General features: G+C 45.3%; 1 protein-coding gene across 2 annotated transcripts in view; it reads left to right on the forward strand.

Annotated features, from left to right (window-relative positions):
* The first annotated feature begins 257 nt into the window (after window positions 1-257).
* The window catches only part of rbpms (RNA binding protein, mRNA processing factor), a 30,238-nt gene continuing 13,610 nt past the window's right edge, over window positions 258-16,885 (forward strand). For both annotated transcript variants that reach the window (XM_029454995.1, XM_029454996.1), the window contains exons 1-6: window positions 258-659; window positions 9,442-9,519; window positions 10,679-10,717; window positions 12,732-12,794; window positions 14,912-15,062; window positions 16,544-16,671. In XM_029454995.1, coding sequence (XP_029310855.1) covers window positions 597-659; window positions 9,442-9,519; window positions 10,679-10,717; window positions 12,732-12,794; window positions 14,912-15,062; window positions 16,544-16,671 — 522 coding nt within the window. In that variant the 5' untranslated portion in view covers window positions 258-596. The remainder of the gene's footprint in view (window positions 660-9,441; window positions 9,520-10,678; window positions 10,718-12,731; window positions 12,795-14,911; window positions 15,063-16,543; window positions 16,672-16,885) is intronic.

Here is a 16,885-nt window from a genome sequence, read left to right on the forward strand (position 1 = left end):
CAGTGAAAATGTTATTTTTTTCTACACATTCCTGATCTCAATGAGAAGACTTTACACATGCACAGTAATGAGTAGTCTCAAATATGAAAGATAATAACAGGAACACTGGAATAATAATGTTGCAGGAATGTTGTGACTAAAATACCATGCAGCTGATTTCCACTGTGCTCTTACAGCACTTGATAAAAGTTGCTAAAGGCAGCAGCAGACGGTGCATCCCTCCCTAACCCCACCCTAAACCCTCCCTCCTCCCTCCTCCTTCACGCGCAGATGGGGAGAAGTTTGCAGCCTGCGGCGCAGTCACTGTACATTTACCGTGTTTCGTTTAGGGAGCAGCAACAAGAAGAAGAAGGAGACGAAGAAGAAGAAGGGAATCTGAGGACTATCAGCCTGCACAGCTCTGCTTTACATCTAATCTGTGCTCATCATTTATGTCGCCAAACTAGAAGCTCCGCACGCAGACTGTAGTCTGTCGGAGGGTTTAGCCTGGTCCCGAAGAAGAAGAAGAAGAAGAAGAAGAAGAAAAAGAAGAAGAAGAAGAAGAAAAAGAAGAAGAAAAGAAGAAGACAGTCCCAGTGAAAGTGATAACAGTCAGAATGAATAACAACAAAACCGAGAAAGAAAACGAGCAGAGTGAATTCACCAACCACGAAGAAGAGGTACGTCTCCGCACGCGACACCTACCTGCTGTGTTTATCACTATAATATTCTTATTAGCTGGTGAAGTGTGGAAACTATATTATTCTAATGATTATTACTATCTGCCCTTCTTTTCTCTGGTTTCCGGAAGGAACTCATTCTTTAACAAAGCTGTGCACCTGTGTTATTTATTTTAGATATAGAAGATTGAAGCGTTTTTTATTTCTCTTACTTTGTGTAACCTCTTACTGTAACCATGTACTTTCCCTTACGAATAAAAGAAAGTACAACACATCCTGCAGCAGCAACACGGCAGACCATCGAAGAATCATTAATAATAACTGTATAATGAGAAGTGTGGAGCAGTAATGAAGAGTTGGGAGCAGTTAGTTAGTTTGCACTGAAGCTGAGGGAGCACTGGAAGTTCAAACAGCTGCTGCAACATGTACGCAACCCCCCCATTACAGAGGAGCCTCTCAATGACATCTTTACACAAACTAGATTGTTTACTTTGTGCTGAGAATTTATTTTCTCTCAAACATCTTTCCTCTGTAAACATTCACTATCTGTCCACAACATATCCTTCTCCCTGGATAAGGAGGGGGGGGGGGGGGGGGTCTGGAGGGGGGGTAGGGTCCGGAGGTTAGGGTATAAGGGTTGGGTCGTCACTTCCTTCCACAGCGCAGTGACGTCAGAAAGGTCTGTGAGATTCTGTGAGGTTCTGTGAGTTCTCTTGGAGAATGAGATTACAGCTCAGTAATCTTGGTCACTTTGTAATTGAATATCAACACAGCCGGCCTGACGGAGCACCATATTTGGTCCACTGAGTTTACAGTGTGTGGATCTCTGCAGCTACACAGAGAAAAGACTTTATTCTCTTTATGTACTCGTACAGGACAGACTTTCAGTACTTCAGCTCTTCAGTACTTCAGTATTTCACTGGACCAGTACAAGACAATAGATAATCTACTTTATTCTATGAAAGGTTGACAAACATGCTGCTCACACATTCTCAGACCGGCGCTACAACAGAAATTCAATTAAAAGTCAAATAAATAAAGATATATATATATATATATATATATATATATATATATATTAGAGACATTTTAGATCCAGCAATATATAATAATAATAATAATAATAATAATAATAATAATAATAATAATAATAATAATAATAATAAGTATATTAAATGACTGAGGGCTGGCCTCAGATTTATTTCCAACGATCAGTTCACACATCATGTCTTCTGACAGCTTTGTTTTAGAGCATTCAGTCCATTAATCCATCAGAAAATGACCATCAGACCGAATACACAACGCATCGAGTAATCTAGAAGAGAAGCGGCAGAGACAGTAACGAGAGGAAGCTAATGGAAATATATTAACGTAAAGTTAGACTGCACCAGTTCATCTGCAGACACACACACACACACACACACACACACACCCACACCCACACACACACACACACACACACACACACACACACACACACACACAGACAGGCAGGCAGGCAGGCAGGTGTGCAGACAGGAATAATGTGACTAATTTGTGAGCATGACTTGCACTTTCCCACATGACTCATGAGCATTAGAGTTCAGTACAATACAAACGTCCTTATGGAAGACCAAGTGACTAATTTGACATTTTCAGCTGTTCTACAGAATCTCCAGACCTCCTCACAGAAACACTGACTGTAAAATGGCAGTAGAGCAACATAAACTGTGACCTCCTGAGAGACTTTCCCAGCCTCTCACATGCTCCTCCTGCCTCTGCCACTCAACGGGTCACTGATTCAGGCAGTGAAGCTGCGCAGCCGGCTCGGCCTCTCGTGCCTGCTTCACTGCTCAACCTCACACGCCATCATCGGCGGTGTGGCGATGCTTAAAGTTTATCTTGTGTGGACCAGTGCGCACCAAACATGGGCCTGCTGCACAGCAGGTATGCAGCTTCCAGCATCTAATCTTCTGATAAGCTTTATTATCAGGTGTCTGGATGCTTTCACGTGCTGCGGCACTCAGTGGCCACGGATGCAGTCGAGGCGACGCGCCGACCCTCGCATGGTGGACGTCAAAGACATGTTTCCAGGCCTTGTATGGCCCAGAGGCCTCTTCAGAGCACATTTCTTAAATGTTTAGTTCCTTCTGGAGTGGAGAGAGGGAAGTGTTTTCATAGTGACGGAGCCAGGTGACGTGTTCCTGTTATCAGGAGGGAACATGTGAAGGCACAAAGCCCAGTTCACTGAAGTTAATCATGTCAAGACTTCCTTCTCTCCTCTTAGTGCCAAGGTGATCTGATCATTGCCCACGACCAGCTTCTGTTCTGTGATAGTAAATAGAAGCTCTTTGGAGGAGTGTTTGGATAAAGACGTCACCTTGGGCTTCAGGAAGTTATGAACTCCATTTTACTCCATTTTATAGAGCAAACTATTATCAAACAATAAAGACATCATCCGTGAGTGTCACCAGTAATCACTGTAGTCATGTGTGAGACACTTTGATCTGCTGGGTTTCTGATCATTGTTGGGCCTGTTTTATGTTAATAGACAGCTCCACAGGGCCGTGCAGCTCGTGAGTTTGTGGAATGCGTCACGGCTATGTCGAAGCGTGACCTTTGACCTCCTCGCTGTCAAGCTAACCGCTGTTTGTTTAAGGAGCGCCTGGAGGTCCACCTGAGTTTTGACAAATGAGTGAACACGGAGGATGGAGACTTGTGTTGTTTCTGCAGCATGAAGTCATATTGAAAGTGGTGTAAGAGTAGCGCAGCAGGAGTTTGAGCCATCTGTTGACTCTACTTCTGACCATAAACATGTAAGTGGATCTTTACAAGCGCCCAAAGAGAAACAGAATATCACTCAAGCAGAGTTCAGCGAATCTCCCCGGGGTGTAATTGGATTGTGCTCGGCCCTCTCTGGGTCTCCAGCAGGTCCTCTTCAAATAGCAGGTCATGTGGCCAGCGTGACCTTTTCCACGAGGAGATGTAGGTGGAGGAGCTCGGAGCAGCGGTGCACTGGGCATGTATCTATGAAAAGGGCACGCAGATATATTAACGCGCTGTGACATGAAACGTTACGAGAGGGGAAAGTGGCCATGATGGGAAATCATACAAGAGCTCACGGATCGTTGCAGATACTGTACTCCGAGATTTAGATTAGGAGTATACAGTCACATGACGCAGAGAAATAAAGTTCATACAGGCTCCACGCACTCGTCTGATAGGTAGGAGGTTATTTATAAAAGTGCGGGGGGGAATTGTCGTCTTATCTTAGCCATTTGTCAGCTGCACGACAAGAGGTATTTGAAAAGACAACAACATGGCTTAGCGTCAGGAGCGGCTGGCAAAGATCCTGCTCACTGAAGAAAGGAAAAATAATTTAAATATCTACAGCTATATATATATATATATATATATATATATATATATATAAAAGTGGCCGTGAGTGAAGTCTTTCTTTAAAAGGCCTCCGCTGTCAGCTTTGTAATTACTGTGAAGACGTGTGAGCCTCCTCAGCGTCGGCCATCTTGTCTTGTGCTTCTTCTGTCACCTCCACTTAATATTGCTTACTCACAAGATGTAATTATCCACCCGCTCCTCTTTCTCACTCAATAGTTCTCGAATTCATCTCTCTCCTCTAACCCCCATCCTTCCCTCTGCTCCCCCGCTACACTTTAATCTCCCTTCCTCTCTGTTTCCTCCTCTCCTTCGTCCCTCCCTTTTCTGCGCTCTTTATCTTACTTCCTCCTTCTTTCCCTCCGCCCTGGTCCTGTTTGTAATTTGCCACTCTTCTCGCTCTTCAGTCCCGGTAGACTAGCTCCTTACCCCTCATGGCCACACGCTGACAGCCTGGCGCTGAGGTGAACAGAAGGACTTTTATGGTCATGGGAAGAGCCTGGACCGGAGAACAAGGAGAAAGTGTCCCGCTCCAACTGTCCGACCGTGAGCCTCCAGCCGAGGTCAAAGGCTGCAGATTAGCTCCTAAAGATGGAACTATAGCTTCTTCTTCTTCTGTGGTGCATTGTAGGCTTTAGTGTTGTCAGACCAGCTCCCAGGGAAGTGAAGAGTACCTGCTCTCCTCCTTCATTCTCATGTAGTCTGGTGGAAATGATGTTAATTTATTAATCATTTGGTAACATGCCCGCTGCTAAACTGTGAGTATTTCATGGTAGATATGTTTTCAGGATATTTGGCCTGTTGGTGGGATAACAATGAATATATTCAAAATAAGTGTTTTCTGACATCTTACCGACAATGATTACCGGATGATGAAAATACTCCCCTCATTTTACTAAACATGTAGTAATACAGCTGTTTCCCCTGTATCAGCCTTTAAAGCAGAGTTACAGCAGCTTCAGTGAACGTTATGGAATAAAATGCTAAAACACGATGCAGTAGTTGCACAAACAGATCAGAAGTTAGCAAACATTGTCCAGCAGCCGACGCCTGTGTGCATCTCACGTGCTCCCGTGCACTTTATTAGTTAGAGGCCGATTGAGTTGTGACACACATCCTGGAAATAACATATATTTAGAGCTTAAAGTCAGTCAATTGATTCATAAGTTAATAGACAGATGATTATTTAACAAGGCAGAGAAATGTATTTTATAATTGTATATTAATCTTCAAAAGAATCCATAAAACCCATAACAAATAATCAGAGCTGTCTCTAAGGCAGACGAAGGAGCCGTCCTCGTCTTCATGCACTCTGGTCTCCATCCCCGCCCTCGCCCTCTGGAAAGCAAACAGTTTAAGGTGTCCACTTGGGCAGTTAATGAGCGCTGTGGAGGAACGTGAAGTCCTTCATGGAGACGCATCAGAGGACAGAGAAGAGACTGTGATGGACTCAGAGCTGACAGCCCTTCACACGTCACCCACATGACACCTTAGGGCTGAGCAACGAGCACATGTGTCTTTAAGACTCCAGCGTCATGTCTTCCAGGGGAGGAAAGAGCTGGAGCAGGGAAACGTCAGTGAAGTGCTTTTCCGAGGTCGTTTGTTTTAAATGTCTCTTAAAGGTTAACCTGTTGGAACATTTACAGGCCGCCGCTGAGCTGAGTCGTGACGTAGAGAGTGTGCTTAACCTCTCAGGTGACCCCTGACCTGCACAGTAACCTGTGACCTGCCGATCTCTGCCCATTAATAGACACACACAGTCATCCATTTATGGTCTGACACCTCCCAGAGTCAGTGTGAGAGAGGGATGGGGGGGGGGGGAGCGGAGTGAGTCTGTCAGTCAGTCAGTTAATATCGATGTTAGAAGCTCTCGCAGGCTTCAGCTCAGTCCCAGAGAACAACACTGTGTTTACAATGAAACATAGGATGGCAGCTTTGTATCACACACAGATGCTACAACAGGCTGCCGGACCCTCTTTAGGCTTCAAGGTCGGAGCTGCCGCATGTGAGTGTATCTGTTAGCACACACACAGGGAGGGAGAAACACACAGTAATCATCTCACAGCTCTCCAAGGTCGCGTCCCTCGTTCCAGCCACAATCAACGGTCAAAAAAGCACTCAATTAAAGCCCCAGCAAATGTCTGAGAAAGTCACACAGAGCGGCGCCGTGTAATGAGGCATTTCAGGAAATAGGCGATACACGTTTACGCACGCTGAATAGAAATGACACATTAATAAGTTGTGAGGGAATTTGATTAGACAAACCAAGCATCAGATGAAGTGCCTTCTGTGCTGCAGAAAATGTAAAATACTTAAATGTAAGTTTAGAAAGGTGTTCAGATGTACAGCAGTTCTTCTTCACGGCGTTTGGCAGTGAAAGGAGGTTTGGAGAAGAAGAGCAAAGGAGAGCTCAATGCTTCTTCGTATTCCTGCGTGTGGCTCGTTCAAGGATCATTGAGTTTATTACAAGTTGGATCTTATTTCTCCAGCCGTAGTATATTCACTAAGTTAAAGGCTGACATTTCAAACAGCAGTCACAGAAAAGAACGTCCAGGTTAACCAGACTCGGGGAGGGGAACAGTAACACTTCCTGGTACACGTTTGACCTGCTGTTCTTTTGGTTCTACTTCCAGATGAAGTGGTGACCCGTTGTATGATAGTCTGAATGACTTTGTGTATCGTTGCTTGTTCCATTAGTAGATTAACAACAGAAAGATGAATTGTTCCAGTAATATTCAAGCAAAGATGCCAACTGCTTCTCTGGTTCCAGCTTGTCCAACATGAATATTTGCAGCTTGTGAATATCCCGACACCTTTTTAAGAAGGTTGTTGTTGAGTTTGCACGATGCAACAAGTCCCCCACCGGCTACATGTGCACGGGACTATAAGTGAGTATTGATTTTCATATGCAGTAGGAATTTTTGGAATAATGGTGTGAAAGTGTTGATAAGGCGAAGATCATATCATATCCCGCCCTCCTTCTGCAGCAGACCTTCAAGGTGCACTGACGGAGTATCAATGAGGGGAGGCTCTCTGGGTGGGGGTGCATTGATCTCCTGGGACTCGCTGCAGAAGTGGCCTTAATAGGATGTGATGTTTTTGGCCGGGGGCTGCACGCTCCGCTGTCTCAGGCGTTGCCAGGGAACTGCAGCGGCACGCCGGCTGTGAAGCCCTCCGCTGGTGTGCGGTGGGTAGGGGCTGCTTCTGATCCTGTTGGTGTGTGAGCACGCCATAAATGGTCAATGATTCAGAGGCCTGGAGCCTGCACTCAGCACTATGGAGATGTAGCTATGTGACTCACGAGGAAGCAGTAAAACAATGCTTCTGAAAGCCAATAAAACAGGGGCCATCGGCTCTATGCAGGATGACCTTCAGTTAACTTTACTACATGAGGAAACTGATGTTTCACCTCAGCAAACATGCAGAGTGATCCTGTAACAGCAGCAGAGAACATCTGTATCCAGCCCACCGCTCATGTATCACAACAGCTGACGTCAGGAAGTGTCAGGAGCGAGTCAATGCCCCATTGTTCAGAGTGCTGGCCTCAGACCTCCATTTAAAGATGTAACTTGTGAGACCTCCTCAGGATGTGTGCCAAACGTCTGAGGTACATGATCCTCACGTTACGAATCCTACTTTAAAAGTCTTGCTGGGGTCATGTGCAGCTTTATTTCCAGCACTACTACCAGTGTTTCTGCTGCTCTTTTATATATATATATATCATATATAATACGAATAGCCTTCTGTGCTGTCCGTGCCTGGTGCATCCCTCCTGTTCTCTCTTTGTTCTCCCTCCGCATAAGGAGAGTTTATTTAAGCAGAAGTACCAGAGACAGCGCAGTGCCGGCCTGCAGCTCCTCTCAGATAAGATAAGATACGAGCGGAGGTGAGAAAGTCTCGCAGGGTGAGATCTTTTGGCAGGACGACGCGCTGACTCTCGCTGCCAGTTGCTAAGCTCCTTTGTTTGTGTGTTGCTCTGCCTGGCATCAGCTGGTGTCAGGTTACATGTGGGAATGAGGCGTTGTGTTAGTTCAGCAGCTCCTTTGTGAATCTACTATCTAATAAACCTTATTCTAAATATATAATATTTAAATGTCACATTATTGATGTGGGTGTTTAGGTGTCTATTCTTTGTTTTTCTCATGTGCACTAAAGCAATTATTTTTCTTGCACCAAGCCAACTTCAATTAGGTGATAATTCCAGGTATGAGGTGTGATAAGTGCCTGTTTATTAAAATAATAATTGAATGTTTGCCCCAGTTATCTTATAAAGGGGGATGTTTAATTATTAGTAATTGTATTGTTTTGTAAAGCCTAAGAGAGGTTAAATGCAGAAGAAGACAAGAGGACATGTCTGCATGTGCAGAGAACAGGGCAGCCATGTTTTCATCCTCTGAGTGAAGGAGTGAGAGTGTCAGTGTCTGCAAGTACCCACAGTACTAAAGAACACATCAGGTCTGACCAGAACGTCTCAGAAGACTTGTTCTCTTTCTTCCCTTTCTATACATTTCATTATATTTTAAGATCAAACAGACTAAATATAGAAACTACAAGCAGCACAATCAAAGTGTTTGTTTCTATGAACTAATAACAAGTTATATCAGCGTGGAAAGATATTCGATATGGAAGATATTTAATAAACACATTAGCTTTCTTTCCTAATTTTTCCTAAATCCTAACTTTGACCGTTGATCAGATTCTTCATCTAAAATGTCAAAGTTGTTACTTTAACAAAGTATTTCAAGAGCAATCAGAACAAAAGTCCTGCTCATACTAAATGTAGCACAAAAGTGAAGAGCAGGAGAGAAGAATCTGCCTGTAACATTATACACAACACATATGGTACATGAATACATATCGCTGGTACTCCTGTGTACAGACTGAAGAAACAAGACATAGAGTGTTAATTAGTGACCTTTACGAGAGCTCTCCTTACCTTCGGACTCTATTTTACTTTAACATTGTTTCTTAAGTCTCTTTAAGTCCTTTATGAACACTTATTGTCTGCTGATGTTACACAAATTTGAGGTTGTAGGTCACATGTGCACTTTAATAGTGTACTTTGAATACAGCAGTAAAAGTTTACCTGCATTCATTCTCTTCTTCATCAACACATTTAATAATAATAATAATAATAATAATAACTTCTGTTCACTCTCATGCTACCCCCCGCGTGGTTTCTGTACAATCACATTTCCTCTGTGTGCTAACAAGTTGAAAAGTAAAGTGTAAAACTGAGGCTGGAGCTGCCATAAAGCCAGCAGCAGAACACGAGCAGAGAAGTGTTTAACGGGTGCTCAGATCCTCTTCCTCCTCACCTCATCTGTTCCTGCCAGGTCTGAGAGGTAGCTATTAATACCTGAGGAGGTTAATGAAAAATACATGCTCTCCTTCTTGTGCTCCTCAGGTCCGAACACTCTTTGTCAGTGGGCTGCCGCTGGATATCAAGCCGCGGGAGCTCTATCTCCTCTTCAGACCTTTTAAGGTATGTTTGTATGTTTTAGACGGCTGCAGCTATTCTTAGCAGCCGTCGATGGACCTCCATTAATGGTGATGAAATAAACGGCAATGGAAACTCTCCTGCGAGCTGCAAGTGTCTGTGTTCCTAAAGCCCAGGTTCAAATACATCTTGATCCACAGAAAGCTGTGTGTGTGTGTGTGTGTGTGTCTGTGTGTGTGCGTGTGTGTGTGTGTGTGTGTGTGTATGTGTGTGTGTGTGTGCGTGTGTGTTCATACTGTGTCATGTATCACTGGCTCGCTGCCTGCCACACAGAAACAAAGCTATTTGCTTCAGAAACTCCACCTTGTCCCAAAGAGTCCTGCCAGTGACTTCAGGTGACTTCAGGTGACTTTAGGTGACTTCAGGTGACTTTAGGTGACTTCAGGTGACTTCAGGTGACTTCAGGTGACTTCAGGTGACTTCAAGTGACTTTAGGTGACTTCAGGTGACTTTAGGTGACTTCAGGTGGCTTCAGGTGACTTTAGGTGACTTCAGGTGACTTCAGGTGACTTTAGGTGACTTTAGGTGACTTCAGGTGACTTCAAGTGACTTTAGGTGACTTCAGGTGACTTCAGGTGACTTTAGGTGACTTCAGGTGACTTCAGGTGACTTCAGGTGACTTCAGGTGACTTTAGGTGACTTCAGGTGACTTCAGGTGACTTTAGGTGACTTCAGGTGACTTCAGGTGACTTTAGGTGACTTCAGGTGACTTCAGGTGACTTCAGGTGACATTAGGTGACTTCAGGTGACTTTAGGTGACTTTAGGTGACTTCAGGTGACTTTAGGTGACTTCAGGTGACTTTAGGTGACTTCAGGTGACTTCAGGTGACTTCAGGTGACTTCAGGTGACTTACGGTGACTTCAGGTGACTTCAGGTGACTTCAGGTGACTTTAGGTGACTTCAGGTGACTTCAGGTGACTTTAGGTGACTTCAGGTGACGTCAGGTGACGTCAGGTGACTTCAGGTGACTTTAGGTGACTTCAGGTGACTTCAGGTGACTTTAGGTGACTTCAGGTGACGTCAGGTGACGTCAGGTGACTTCAGGTGACTTTAGGTGACTTCAGGTGACTTCAGGTGACTTCAGGTGACTTTAGGTGACTTTAGTTATTTCAGTTAACGCAACATGTTCTTTCTTTGTTGCAGGGCTATGAAGGCTCCTTGATAAAACTCACTTCTAAACAGGTATGAGTGTTTCTATACATGAATTAACCCTCCGTTCCCCAACACCCTCACTTCTCTCTGCTTTGTCCTGTTTCCCCTCTCTGTGTTCTCAGGTGACTATGACAGATTAGCACTTTTTGTCAGGAAGTACCTGGACATTGTTATTGGGGGGAGGGAAGGGAAAGAGTTGCACTAACTTGCCTTTGGCAGGGGGATCGTCTGCTTGTAGTCCGTGGACTCCGCTGGGATGTGCGGGGGGTATGGAGACGGGGAAAGAATTTGAAGTGTCAAAGCGAGCGCTTTGACGACAGCAACACTGACGGCTGAGTTGTGCCTCCGGGGGTGCATGACTGAAAATGAGCTCTACTGGCAGGTGTCCACATCCAGAGATAAGCAATTTAGCTTCATGTCAGTGTTCTTATTAGTTTCCCATACAGACAGCACACGCTCATTAGAGAGGTTTAGTGTGAGTTTAATACCTCTAACACCAAGAACAAAGGACTTCTTCTGAACAACTAAAACCCTTGGCATGCGTTGGGCTTTCTCTCTTTGTGGCTGCATGCTATCCAACACTTTCAAAAGGCAATTAGCAGCTATTGTAATATACCCGTTACATTTGAAGTTGGTGGGGCCTATGGCGATAAGTGCTAAATGCAGGTGTGTGTTTGAAGTTTCATCTTCTGTGGTCGTCGCTCTCGGTTTGTCCGCTCATGGTAGTTGTGAGGTGTCTCACAGACCCCCAGCTGCTGTACCAGACGTTTACATGTGCAGCGTCACTGACCCGGCATCATGCTGTTAGTGAAGCTAACTTCACCTGCAGGTTGAGCTGTGTGAGACTCTCAGACGTTCATATATCCTCCTGACAGATGTCTGCAGATGTTTCTCCTCTCTCTTGTGAGACAAACAGTAATGACAGTGGCGGCGTAAATCAATCGATCCCCCTCCAGGAACGCACGGCCCTCCATATATAGAGCTTCTATTTATATTCCTGAGACACTCCTCCTGCTCCTCCTCCTCCTCCTCCTGACTCTGTTTTCATCTTCCTCCTACTCCTCCTCCTGACGTCTCTCTGTTTTCATTTTCCTTCTCCTCCTCCTCCTGACATCTCTGTTTTCATCTTTTGCTTTCTTTCCTCCTCTTTTCCTTCTCCTTCCTCTTTCTCCTTCTCCTTCTCTCCCTCTTTCTCCTCTTTTCCTCCTCTTTCTCTTCCTCCTCCTCTTTCTCCTTCTCTCCCTCTTTCTCCTCCTCTTTCTCCTCCTCCTCCTCTTTCTCTCTCCCTCTTTCTCCTCCTCTTTCTCCTCCTCCTCTTTCTCCTTCTCTCCCTCCTTCTCCTCCTCTTTCTGCCACAACACAAGACTGCTTTTCCAGATCACACACAGCAGTGCCCCATGGGAGCAACATGTTTAGAGATTTCATTTCTCCTCAGCCCCACCTCTCAGCGCACACACACACACACACACACACACACACACACACACACACACACACACACACACACACACACACACACACTGCAGACGTGTGTATTCTTTGTTCATATCTGCAGCAGTGGTTAGAGATCTGACAGAAAACCTGCGTCGCTGTGCTCACTCACCAGAATACACAAATACATAAATATATTTATATTTATATAAAACATAGATTTATTGCATGAATTTCAGCTGTCAGGTCTTAACTGTGGTACCTCTCACTTCCTCTCTTTTTATTTTACCTTTAACCTCTAATCTTCTCATTTATCTTCTTCTCTCCCTCTCTTCTCCTCTTACAGCCCCCCCCCCCCCCCCCCCTCACTCACCCTCACATGCACTTTCTGGCGCTCACATTGCCGTATTTGGGCATAGTGGAGCTGAACGATGAACTCTGCTTGTACAAAGTGAGCGTCCAGCCTCCATCTCTCTCTCTGTCGCACGCTTTATAAACAGGGCAGGGGGGGGGGGGATAAAAACCATGTCTATGTCAGTCAGACAGAAATGCCGACTCAGTTTTCTGCCTTAAACCATGTTTCTCTCTGTGTTCTGTCTCCTTGTCTCCCCAGCCGGTGGGGTTTGTCAGCTTTGACAGCCGATCAGAGGCGGAAGCTGCTAAGAATGCCTTGAACGTGAGTGTCATGCCCTCTCCGCACTCTTCTCTCTGCCTTCTGTGCAAATGCTTCTGATAAGAGGGGAAACTACACATTCCTACATGCAGAAAGACAGAAAGGTAGACTAACATGCTGTAAAGACGTTTCTGTAGCAGTAAAGACGGATCCTGAAGGTCAGGAGGAACATTAGCTCTTCTACATATAAGAAGCACATATTGATCTGGGGTTTAATTTTAATCTCACTTATTTCACAATGCAGCTCAGTAGAAAGCCTTGATGAGGCAGAATATGAATTGTTCTCAGGCCTTTATTCAGCTTTATTTCCCATTGTGTTCTTTAGGTGTGTAGATATACAGCAGCCCTTCCCAGGCTTCTTAAGTTTGTGTTGAAGCCTTTGTCACAGAAAAAGATCAGCTTCTCATCCTTCTAAAGTGTGACTGTCACAACTTTCAGATGTGGAGATATCAAAGGCAGAGAAGAGAGCTGGAGAAAAGATAAAAATGAGCCAACAATAGTCAGACTGTTTCCATAGAATCACTCAGTGGGGCTGAGGACTGAGCACGGCTCGTGTTTTTCGGGAAGGCTGGGTCCCGGGGGTCGTATGTAGATAAGCCAGATTTTGCAAACATCTATCTGCATATTGAAATATGGGAAAGAAAACTGAGGGAAGGGATTTAGTGTTAAAAGACAGACTTCAGTAAAACACTGCAGAACACATTGTGAGGCAGAGATTGGACACAGCTCAGGCCTCATTATATCCATGTACCTTATTATACCTCTGCAGCTGAACTCCACGGGCAGAAGCTGCGAGCGCGCTGAGCCAAGGCAATCCTAGTTAATACCCCCCCTTCATGAGAAGTTTCAGCTCAGCCTGCAGGGACCAGCCCAGCCAGAAAAGCATCCTCGCAGCTTCTCGCTCTTCTGATCTGACCTTCTTATGTGTCTTTTACATCAAACCAGCTTCATTAGTTCTTCCACTGCAGACAAACAAACAGCCGCTTTGTTTTTGGATGAACACGACCTCTGTGTATGCCACATTCCTTGTTTTTCCTCAGGCCACAGTCATTGAGAAGAAAGAAGATGTGGAGTAGTGCACATGTGGGGATCAAACTGTGAGGGAGAAAAGCAACCTTTGCTCGTCATGAGCTCTGATGTATCAGAGGGCTTGTAGCAATGGCATGTCAAGAATTTGCCAGGACTTTTGGCTCTCTTTAAGCGGTGATGCGTGCAATAAGTCATGGCCAATGTTGGATATGAAGTTACAGCTACGGAGTTCAGCAGGCACCAGAGCGAGGGCCTTGTGGTGTAAATGACATCGTGCTTCAGCTTGTGATTTCAGTTGTGTGGATCAGCTGTCCTCCAGCCCAGCAGAATAACACTGTAATCCACAGTGAGCCCTTTACAACTCTCACAACTGAAAACGTCTCCTCACACTGTAAATTCAGTCATAAAATGCTGAGAGATGAAAAGTGTACAAAGTGACAATTCCTGATCCCACTGCGCATCTAAACAACACGGCGAGGCTGAGGAGCGAGAGGAAGACGAGCATGGGAACTTAATGAAGCGGCTTCATCACCACTTCTATCAGTTGCTCTCTTCAGGAGGAAAACAACATTATCTTGTGTTGACTGGAGACAATATGCTGTCACGTAGGAAATGATTGAAACATGCAGAAATCTTTAAGTATATGACATGGATTACCCAGTAGAAGAATAAACATCATGGATATCTGCAATCAACGCATCCCAAGTATACAATCTTTACTACCACAATATCTGATATTTACCTTTTCATCAAATAATAAAAAACTAGAACGGACTCCGCCAAATGCCCCATAATACAATGTTATCAAAGGGGGGAAATAATTCTCTCCCAAACGCTTTGTGTTCTTCACGTTGCATCCTTCCTCCATGTTTCTTGAGTATCGGGTCGGTAGTTTCTGTAATCCTGCAGACATACAGAGAACATAACCTGCTCGGCAGAGGGGACGATGCCATGCGAGTCCTTGTGATATTTTCTGAGGATAAGTGTGGGTGAGAAGAGCTTTGCTGACACATGTGTGTGTGTGTGTGTGTGTGTGTGTCTGTGTGTCTGTGTGTCTGTGTGTCTGTGTGTCTGTGTGTGTGTGATCTCAGGGGGTCCGCTTTGATCCAGAGATCCCCCAGACTCTTCGACTGGAGTTCGCCAAGGCCAACACCAAGATGGCCAAGAACAAGCTGGTTGGCACCCCCAACCCCCTGCCCTCGCAGCAGAGCCCCGGGCCGCAGTTCATCAGCAGAGACCCATGTGAGTACTGGCTGTTACCGGTCTGAGGTGACTGAGACTGACTTGTAATGTTAAGTGATCTGTGAACATCTCTTCAGATTCTGTGCCGTGATGGGTTAACTTGATCCACAAGCACTTCATGTTCCCTGTGTTAGTTATTAGGCCTCTGAGTACCAGGCGTGGACGACGTCTCCTCTTCCCTCTAGTTAAATATTTGTCTCAGGGGTCAGGGATTGTGCAAGAACAGCCATTGATAGTTGAACAGAGGCCAGCTGTAGTTGTACATTCTTCCTAAATGACCAAACGCTCTTATCTTGGATATTTTCTTCGCCAGAATAAGGGTGTGAAGGAAAGGATTAATGATGCCATGAGGTAATGAGCAGGACAGATTAGAGATGTTAAAAATCAGTGTTCTGCCCATGCTGTGATGACCAGAGAGCACGGGGAGCTGCTGTCTTTACTCTGTACCACTCTGTCTCCATCTCCTCACTCCTCGCCTCAGTGAGTACATCATCATCTCGTGGATGCTTTCCTCTCAGTTCATCCTGAATGAAGTCAGCTTCACTGGCTTCAGGGGAGAATAATTGACTGTCTGGTAATCCCTCCCCCTTAGTGAGTGTTGCTACGCCTGTTCCCTTCTCACAATAATACCGGAGACAGATCGCTCTCCAAACAAACAAACAATGCGTTGGTCTCAGACAGAGGTGCACACATGCAGGTGTTTCATTTGTAAGTAGAAGGGCACTCGGCCATTTCCATAAGTGGAAAATCATTCTTGTATCTGCGCTGTAATCTGGATCCAATAAAACAGAGCGTGAGTAGAAGCAGTAAAACTTCCAGCTGACGATGTAAAGGGCTCTTAAATATGCACTGGATGCTACATGCTAGCTTCATGCAACATATTGAGCAACAGTGCAGTTTAACGCAGTAAAGAAAAGATACATAAAATGTTGCACAAGCCTTGTGAGATGACAGACATAAATACAAATGAGGAAATAAATCTTAATAACATAAAACCATAATAAATATACATGCTTGTGAACTGTTTAAATCCAATCTTAAGGTTACACCTGGTTACACCTGGGGGCGGATGGCAACACGTTCTTGATAGACGTACGCGTTCACAGGGAACTTCTTGTTTAGGGTTAGAAAAAGATCGTGTTCAAATGACTAAAAACTATTTGTCAGGCATGTGAGGACGTTACGTATGTGAAGTAACTTCACTTGCGTATGTAACTTATAATAACGCTGACACAAGATCTCCTGTGCCCATCCACCCTGCCCCCTCCCTTTGTCACTCTTCATACTACGTCACCTGACTTCCTCATGTCTCCCGCCATATTAATGAGCACGTCATGGTTTGAAGCGTCGGGCCATTGACCAAGCCTCTGTATCTGCTGGTGGATGTGGATCCATACACCATATTTATATTCTCTTCCCCACCCCCACCCACCTGTCCCTTGGCCACCTTCCTCACTCCACTCCTCTTCTTCTTTCCACAGATGAGCTCACAGTGCCCGCTCTCTATCCCAGCAGCCCAGACGTCTGGGCGTCATACCCGCTGTACCCGGCGGAGCTGTCGCCGGCCCTCCCACCCGCTTTCACCTACCCCTCCTCGCTCCACGCTCAGGTAACCTGCAGACCCCCCCGCCCCCCCACCATCAGCACCACCTCTATCTGAGCTGCTGCCGTCACACACACCACCCAGAGATTAGCTCTTCATCTCTGCTGCTTCCTCTTTGAGAGGAAGTGTTCACAGTGTTTGTGGGGCTCAACCTCGCAGACCCCTCCAGGGTAGTAGTATACAGTACACAGTATACAGTGTACAGTATACTGTGTACTGT

The sequence above is a fragment of the Cottoperca gobio genome, chromosome 18 (genome assembly GCF_900634415.1).
Source record: "Cottoperca gobio chromosome 18, fCotGob3.1, whole genome shotgun sequence".
Classification (NCBI taxonomy): domain Eukaryota; kingdom Metazoa; phylum Chordata; class Actinopteri; order Perciformes; family Bovichtidae; genus Cottoperca; species Cottoperca gobio.